The following is a 9,684-nucleotide window of genomic DNA, read 5'->3' on the forward strand; positions in this document are numbered from 1 at the left end:
CGTCTTATAAGCATGCATATGATTCGGGATGTGATATTAAAGACCTTAATTCAATCAAAAATAATATTTAAAAAAACAATCATTATAAATTATGCAAGCCCCAATAGTTTTCCAAAATGACAATTAAAATAAAATTCTAAATAATAACATTGATCCAGATTCAAGTTTCCAAAATCACAATGCATGGCCTCTTCTCCCTTGACTTTTGACTTATGTCTGTGCTTGAGGTTTCCCAATTGCAATTGAAAAGTTCTGACATGAATCTTTAAATAAGAGAAACAATAGATCTGTTATCGATGCTTCTAACAAGACTGGGTAAACAATTGCAATACCAGGTGGATTAATCCCGCTTTCAGAAATGAATAGTTTGCAAGAGTCCATGAATTGTAAAGGTCAGTTTGTTCTTCTACTCATCTTCACTACTTTTATATTTGTTACGTTTTCGTCCAATGAGTTGCAATACCAGAATCAAATTGATGCAGAAGCTCTGATTGAACTAAAAATGTCCGTAAAAATGGATCCAACTCGTTCTCTGTCCAACTGGGTAAATGGAAATAATATTTGTAACTGGACTGGAATAAGTTGCGATCGCAATCAAAGAGTTGTGAGTGTGATTCTCAAATACAGGGGATTGGCTGCTACCATACCCCCTCACATAGGCAACCTATCCTTCCTTACAATGCTCGACCTCTCCCATAATTATTTCTCTGCTCACATTCCCCAAGAGCTTGGTAAATTACAAAAGCTGCAATACATTAAACTCTATGAAAACAACTTGCAGGGTTCAATTCCAGTTAGTCTGTGTGTAAGTGCACAAATCTTTTAGAACTCCGATTAAACAGTAATTTGTTGAGTGGAATCATTCCACCAGAGCTGAGTTCCTTGCATAACTTGAAGAAACTCAACATCTCTACCAATAAATTGAGTGGTATCATCCCTCAAGGCTTGGCAAATTGCACTGCGCTTAAAAGACTAAATCTTGGGCATAACCTTTTGGTAGGCACTATCCCCAGGTCTATCAGTAACTGCACAAAATTGCGTGTCTTATCTTTGTACGAGAATGTGCTTGAAGGACCAATTCCATCTGAGATATTCACAACATTGACCAGATTACAATATCTGCGTCTGGATTCCAACAAACTGAACGGTAGCATCTCCAAGGAGATTGGCAAATTATGGAGACTGAGGATGATTGACTTTTCTAACAATAGTCTTACAGGTAGCATTCCCATTTCCCTGGCGAACTGTTCATCTCTGGAGATTCTGAATTTAGCTTCTAATTCCTTGTATGACACCGTTCCAGCAGAATTGGGCTCACTTACCCGAGTGCAGGAACTGTGGTTCACTAATAATAGCCTCGGAGGATCAATTTATTTTTTCTTGAACTATACTGAATTGGAGCTATTGGCGCTAGGGACCAACAAGTTTGAAGGTACAATTCCGGAGGTTATAGGATATAAGCTACCCAAATTGCAACAGATGGAACTGCTGGACAATCAGTTAAGTGGCAACATCCCAAAATCTCTAGGAAATTGTTCCGCGCTCGATTTTCTTACAATAAATTATAACAAGTTGAGCGGAGCAATACCCCGAGAATTGGCGATGCTGACTGGTCTACAAACACTTGATCTTGGTGATAACAAGTTGAGAGGAGCAATACCCCGAGAATTGTTAAACTTTACACAATTGCAGTGGCTTGGCCTGGCAAACAACAGGTTTGTGGGCTCCATTCCTGCAGATATTGGCCTGAAGCTTCCCAACTTACAAATCTTTGCTGCTGGAGGTAATCAATTTCGTGGGGGTATCCCAAAGTCTCTAGGAAATTGTTCTCAGCTCTCAATTCTTGATCTCCCATTGAATCAACTAAGTGGTGCGGTGCCTCAAGAATTGGGAATGCTTACTGCTTTGCAGATACTGAACCTCGGATCTAATAGCCTGTCAAATGGACACTGTGCTACAATGTGTGTATTAGACGTATTTTCTAACTGCTCCATTCTGGAAGAGTTGGAATTACAAGAAAACAATTTCAGTGGCAATTTGTCAAGTGGCATAGGAAACCTCTCTCCCAGGCTATCAACATTGTACTTGGCTGTCAACAACATCACTGGCAGCATACCAGAAGAGATTAGTAACCTTACAGAATTGACCAATTTCGATCTCAGTTATAACAATATAATTGGGCAGGTTCCGAATTCATTGGGCCTTCTAAAGAATCTACAAATGTTGGGTTTGAGCTCCAATAAATTGCAAGGCACCATTCCATTAGGGTTTAGCATGCTGGTAAACCTAGAATATCTATGGTTTGGGCTAAATCATATTTCAGGGGAAATTCCTTCATCTTTGGGCAGCCTGCAACAGCTGAGGGAACTTTACTTGAGTCAGAACGAGCTCACCGGAAGGATACCGAATGCCATTGGGCAATGTTTCCGCCTGGAGAAGATTGACCTCTCATACAACAGCCTTACAGGAAGTATCCCTATGGAGATCTCAAGCCTCCATTCGTTGGTGTTTTATCTCAATTTTTCACACAATTCATTGACAGGGAAATTGCCTTCGCTGGGAGGAATGCAACAGATTCAAGCCATAGATATCTCAGCCAATAAACTGACAGGACCTATCCCTGGAGATATTGGCAGTTGTTCGGGATTGCAATACCTGAACCTTTCCAAAAACAAAATGGAGGGAATGGTGCCAATAACAATAGGGCAGCTTAAGAGCCTTGAAAGCATTGACATATCTTTCAATGAGTTGTCTGGGCCAGTGCCACCTTCTATTGCAAACCTCACCATGCTCCGGCATTTAAATTTCTCATACAACAACTTGAATGGATCAGTCCCAGATCAAGGAGCTTTTAGAAACCTGAGCGCAACATCATTTTTGGCGAATCCAGGATTATGTGCAGCCTCGGGCTGGTTGAATTTACGAAATTGCACAAGCTCAGCCCAAAAACATGATGCATTGAGCAGAAACATTATCTTGGGTGCTTCAATTGGCACTGTCTTCACATTGTGTTGCATTTTGGGTGCATTTTACATTTTCTACAGAAGACTTAAAAGGGCACCACTTACAGATATTTTGTTGGGGCAAGGTTTCTTGCAAATTTCTAGCCAGGAACTTCACACAGCAACCCGAGGATTTAGTGCCGCTAATTTACTCGGCAATGGTAGCTTCGGGTCAGTCTACAAAGGGCTCTTGTCTGATAATAAATTGGTGGCTATTAAGTTATTCGATCACGACCCTCAAAATTCATACAAGCATTTCATCAGGGAATGCAGAGTACTGAGAAAAATCAGGCACCGCAATCTTGTGAAAGTCTTGTCCTCTTCCTCTGCTGGAGATTTCAGAGCTCTAGTACTGGAGTTTATGTCACAGGGGAGTCTAGAACAACACCTCCACCGAGATGAAACACAAAGTAGCTTGAGTTTGAAGATGAGAGTGAACATTGCACTTGACGTGGCACACGGGATGGCATATTTACACCACGATTGTTCTCCTCCTATTGTTCACTGTGACTTGAAACCCTCCAATGTTTTAATGGACGAAACCATGACAGCCCATGTAGCTGATTTTGGAATTTCTCGTCTATTGACATCCCATGTTTCTGCAAGTAGTAGCACATCCAGACTGAAGGGAACAGTAGGCTACCTTGCTCCAGGTGAAAACCCGAGCCCTTTTTACAATTTAAGTGTTTGTCTTGGCTTTTTCTTTCCCGTGTATTAGTTGTCTTCTCAACAACAAAATTATGTTTTATTGTTGCAAGAATATGGATTGGGAGGAGAAGTGAGTACCAAGGGAGATGTTTACAGCTTCGGGATGCTCATGCTTGAAATGGTGACTAGAAAGAGGCCTACAGACGATATGTTCTCTGGAGACCACACTTTGCCCAGATGGGTGAGAAGTGCATTCCCTGAGGCATTGGAGGAAGTGGTGGACAGAGAGCTACTGGTTGATCGACAAACTGTAGGCGAGTCCAGTAGTGCCACACCTAAAACAACCGGCGAAGAATTGGAATCCTCTCAGCATGGCAGTTGCCTGGTTAGTCTTATTGGATTAGGACTCCAATGCACAAGGGAAAATCCAGCGGACAGACCAACCATGAGAGAGGTGGAGGTTATGCTCGAAAATATGGTTTATGGCAGGACATATGGTAACTTAAAAGAACATTCATCCATCCAGAATCTGTTAAGCGTAGGCTATAGAGCAGGCCATCCAAATGGCAGCACAGATGAAAGTGACAGCAGTTAAGCATAGTGAATTTCTTTTATAAATGGAACTCTGCATTCAAAACTACAAATCCAGTAAAGAGAGTAGTTAAGCGTAGGTGATAGTTTTAAGATCAATTTTTTTTTGGTTGCTTAAATTCTCAGAGTACAAACAAATATTCGTATATAAATGGAACTCTGCATTCAAAATTACAAACCCAGTGAGAATAATAAACGATTGTGCTATTTATGTAGAGAGAGAACAATTGTGTTATTTATGTAGAGAGAATTTTTGAAGTTCATAATGTTTGTTTTGAATATTTATGAATTAGAGTATCTTAGAGTTTTCAGATTATATCTTATGTTTCGGATCATATCTCGATTTTTTTTCCCTTTCTTTATTTTTTCATTCCCATGATAAATCATAAAATCTGATCAGAAACGTTTTTTTTCTTTTTCTTTGATTGGTAAATGGCTAAGCAAAGGAATTTTTATTAAAATTATAGCAGGTACATATCCAAAACAGAAAATGTTTGAAGTACGCTAAAAGAGGGAGCAAATACTCCCCAGATCAGCAAAAATCCACTTCAAAAGAAGGGCCAATGAGAGTATCAACAAGTTTATAAGGAGAGGCAACTTGATAGCCTCTCAATTCTGAAAATTTAGTATCAAACCTTTCCTAGCTGCTAATTAGAAACTATCAACAAAGATGGACATCAATTTCTGCAAAATTAAGGAGAACTTCACAAAAGGAAGCAAAAATCATATCTGTTTGTCAAAATAAACATGCAGCCCTAAGCTGACTCTTTTCCTTGAGCACGACCCATGCCTCTCGGACTCCCCCTATTTCTTCCGGACCCTCCCAATCTTCCTCTTCCTCTTCCTCTACCTCTTCCAACAGCAGCTTGAGCTTCACGTTCTGGCTTTGGCAGAAGAATACCATTGAACCTGGCGAAGTCTAAGAACTCATCCTGTCTATATGCATTCTCTAGTTCATCACCCAATAGTCTCCATTCAAGGAACCTGACCGCCATTGCAACGAAAACCCTATGATGCCTTAATGCAGGACCTCTGAGGTCAAGGAGAAATGGGTAGTAGTTAATGGTTTCTCCTGGAATGGAGAAAAGAATCAAGTCTCTCGAGCAGGGCATTCTGGTGCCAATGATGGCACGATTTAGGATTGTATCCAAGCCCTCCAACACGTCCTTCTCAAACAGTTGGGAAGTCAAAGCCAGCACCTGCTCTTTTGGGACCTGGTTGTCAAGGAGGTACACCACTAACCTTGAATAAATATGGGAGTTGTCCCCTGCTCAAGTGTCCACTACCAAGAATTACCTTAACCGCAAGAATTACCGACGGCTCGGTGATCCAGAGGAGTCTCTTGAGTCTCAAGTCAGAAATTTCTTTGAAAAAGACTTGACGACCCGCGCAAAAAAGAGATATGGGTGTGTTCGCCATGAAGCAAGAGATTGGTTCTGGATAGGCTCTAACTGTGAAGCCAAAGGAAGCTTCTTCCATTTTGAACTAGAAAATCAGAAAGGAAAAAAATCTCTCTGCAGCTGAAAGAAAACCAAAAGGCAAAGGAAATTTGATTATTAGATGGAATGATAGAAAAGAGCCTCAGCTATGTCATTGATAACTCCCTAACATTCTTGCATTTCCCAATAGTCATAAATGCTAAGAGCCTCGAGAGATTAAGTCCAAAAGGAAAGGTGGTGAGAAAATCTTTTTTCAAAATATGGAAATTAAATGCATGGTCATTCGGGAAATACCAACAAGACAGCTCGACCCACCACGTACTGAAGGCGGTGCTATATTTCCTTTCAAAGGGAATTGTCAGGTTATGATGACATCATCTCTTCTTTCAAAGACATGCCAATTTTTAGATCATTAATGATGTCAGAAAAATGATCTCGAGCATTTAAAGATCATACGTCGGGTCTGCAAAGGCTCTTTCATATTCTACCAGAAATAGTGCCCAAGAAAGCCAAGACTAGACAAAGTTACCCGAGTACATCTAACTTAGCAACTCCAGTACAGACTACTGAAATCTTTGCTAAGAATGATGACTAGGCAAAAAATGAACCATAGTTTCTAGCTCATCAAAGCCATTACTAGACAGAGTTACCCGAGTACATCCAACTCGGCAGCTCCAACATGGACTACATAAATCATTGCTAAGGACGATGACTAAGCAGTAAAAGGACCATAGTTTCCAATTCATCAATACTAGTGTGGTTCTTATTTACCATGGGAAAAGAAATAAGACTTAATTCAAAAAAACAAGAAGTTGTTAGATGTCTTAACAAGTATCTAATTTTCAAATTCAAACCGAAGAGGGAGCCAAGCCTAGGGTGAGTAAGATAGAGTCAAGCATTTTCGATTATTGGAGCGAGTTATTAGAGAGGTCACCTGCCCACCAACTTAACTTAGACCCGTCAACTGCAATCTTGGAAAGAGCATCCGCATCCATGTTTGCCTCTCTATAGATATGCTTGAAGGAGTAGTTGTCAAACTAAGATAATAACACTAAAGTTTTATCCAACAGTTCTTGCAACCTCCAACTAGGAGAAGTTCAGGATTTGATTGCATTAATAGCAATTGTTGAATCCCCTTCAATTGCTAGATTCTTGATATCTCTTTTGGAACACTCTGTTAATCCAAATAAAAGGGCCTTGAATTCTATAATGTTGTTTGTATCCATGGAGATAGGCATTGTCATCTTACCTATAAATGTTCCTCTGTGATTTCTTACCACACAGCCAATCCCAGAAGCACCTAGATTACCTTTTGACGCTCCATCAAAGTTCAATTTTAGCCATCCAATCTGAGGCAGAGACCAAGTTGCTTTGCTTCTTTCGTTGGACTTTGTCCCAAGGAAGGGGGGAATTTTAATACCATTCCAATTCAACCTCACTCTGCTATCCCATGTCGTGAATTATTTATTGGAGCTTGGGGTGAGAACTAGCCTACTGTTTATCACTTCTATAACTGCATCTTCCAAAGAAGATAAAACCGATTCAAGATTTCTTGCTTTGCCTTCAAAAAACTCTCATATTACGTTCCTTTGAGATCTCCCAAACAAAGCAGAAGGGCATTATTTCCCACAGGAGACTCAAGATGTCATCTTTTGGTCTAATTAGCCAACTTTGAAAAAGCGATACTATGTCATTTGGGAGGGTTGTTATCCATCCAAGGTTGGCACATAACCATTTCCAACATTTTGCTGAAAATGGACAATTTAGAAGTAGATGGTCTATAGTTTCCTCTTGCGCTTTGCAAAGGATGCATCTGGATGGGCCCTCAAATCCCATTTTTCCGAATCTCTTCGCTATGAGAATTTTCTTCTTAGTTTCCAACCAAGCAAAGATGTCTGCCTTCGGGATGATTTTACTGTTCAAAAAAATTAATTGGGGGGTTCCTATGTCCTCTGAAACCCCTTGATCTGCAAGAACATTGTATCCTTCCTTGACACTATATTGCCCTGATTTGGATGGGGTCCAAATTAAGGCATCTTCCCCTTCTCTGAAAACTAAATACCTTTCCTTAATTGTCTCAAAAGTTGGTTTAACTCAGTGGAGGGAAGCAAAAGGCCTTCCAATTTCTTCCAATTCTAGCCAAGGAAGGAGGGCTCCTTTGAGAAGACAACATAATCCCTAATATAAATCCTCCAATGATGTCTAAGTCATTGCCTAGTTGTTGGAATATAAATAAGACTATCAATGCTTGGAAGCCCACCCCAAGAATCTTCCCAAAAGAGACATGATGAGAGACCCATCACGAACATCCCATGAAACAACGTCAGCTATAAGATTCCTGAGTTTTAGAATAAAGTTCCAAATTCAAGATCCTTTAGGATGGTTAGATTCCTGCAAGATGTTGATGGCTTCCCCCGCTACTACATATTTCAAATGCATCATTCTAACCCATCTTGCTTTGGGGTCCATAAGCAATTTCTAAACTAATTTAATTCCTAGTGCCTTATTCTAAATCTGAAGATTACAAACACCTAATCCACCTGAGGCTTTAGGTTTGCAATTTTTTTCCCAAGCTATTAGGACAATTCTATGCTTTTCCTTCGTGTTCTGGCAGAATAAGTTTCTCATTTTCTGGATAATAAAAGAGTTCATTCCTAGAGAGAGAGAGCTAAAAAAAAAAGAAGACTAAAAACATTTAAATTGTGCTATTTAATTTCCATTGCTTGAAAGTGTTGAGACAACTATGGTCCTAGGAATATAAAATCTTCAAAAAACATTAGTTTTTCTTGTCATATTGATTACTTTAATTTTGTTGACTACTTATCAATTAATCAACGCAAAAGTACTCCTCTTAGTCAAGGGAAATAATTCCAAAGGGGTTTTACTTTCAAAGAAGACTTCGTAGAAAATATGTTGCAACATTACGTAATAAGAAAGGTTTTTTCTTTCTATTTTGGTTTAAGTGTTTGACCTCGTAACTTTCATTTTGTAGTATCTTTAGAAATAAATAAAAAATATAGTTAATATATTATTAATTATTTATTAATGTCATTTTTAGACTTTTTTAAGTTTTTAAATAAATATTAAAATCAAATATTATAATATTTTAAAGTCGTCAAATAAACTTTTTTAAAATTTCATTTTTTCATTTTATTTATTTTTAAAATATTGATAACAAAAATAACATCATAACTTAACTATCACATTATATCAATACTAATTTTTTCATTTCATATTTTTTATAATTTGATCTTTAATTTTTAAATTTTTTATTTTTGTTAAATGTGTGACACCCAAAATTAAAAACACTAAAGTTGACTTCTTTGAACAACATTGTCTAGCCAAATAATGTGTTGAATATAAATTGTTATAAACCATTTAAGTTATTAAAACTCTTTTAATTCTATTTTTTTGCTCTCTTGATAAATTATTTTATAATGTTTTCATTTTCTAATTATTATTATTATTTTTTTCTAATAAGGTATATTTTTAATTATTTTTAAATATAAATTGTGAAAAGTAATTAAAATTTTGAAAGTATCTTTATTTAGAAAAATTGAACTTTTGAAAATATTTTTTATTGTTATGATTTATTATTAAATGTAAGAAATGTTTTTTTTTAAAGTTATTGTGTGTGTAACATTTTTAAATATTTAAATGAATTCATTTACATTTAAAAATAAATAAAATTAAAGACAAAAATAATATCACAACTTAACCATCACATTATATCAATACCATTTTTTTTTCATTTCATCTTATTTCACATTTTTCATAATTTGGTCTTTACATTTTTTATTAAATGTATGACATCCAATTTTAAAAACACTAAAATGTATTTCTTTGAACCACCTTTTCTATCCCAAATAAGTGTCACGTAGTGGCTAGAACTTGTCGTTTTAATAGAGTAATAGATATAATAAGATACATACATAATTAAAAAAAAAATAGAAATAGTCATTGAATTATAAGTAAAACTTTAAAAAAAAAAAAGCATTTCATTG

General features: G+C 37.2%; 1 protein-coding gene across 1 annotated transcript; it reads left to right on the forward strand.

The window, feature by feature from the left end:
* Nucleotides 1–305: 305 nt before the first annotated feature.
* LOC131874587 (LRR receptor-like serine/threonine-protein kinase EFR) lies at nt 306–4,418 on the forward strand. The gene is made up of 2 exons (XM_059218135.1): nt 306–3,655; nt 3,761–4,418. The coding sequence occupies exons 1-2, from the start codon at nt 1,189–1,191 to the stop codon at nt 4,243–4,245; spliced, it is 2,952 nt and encodes a 983-aa protein (XP_059074118.1). The 5' UTR covers nt 306–1,188; the 3' UTR covers nt 4,246–4,418.
* The last annotated feature ends 5,266 nt before the right edge of the window (nt 4,419–9,684 follow it).

Source organism: Cryptomeria japonica, chromosome 3 (genome assembly GCF_030272615.1).
Source record: "Cryptomeria japonica chromosome 3, Sugi_1.0, whole genome shotgun sequence".
Classification (NCBI taxonomy): domain Eukaryota; kingdom Viridiplantae; phylum Streptophyta; class Pinopsida; order Cupressales; family Cupressaceae; genus Cryptomeria; species Cryptomeria japonica.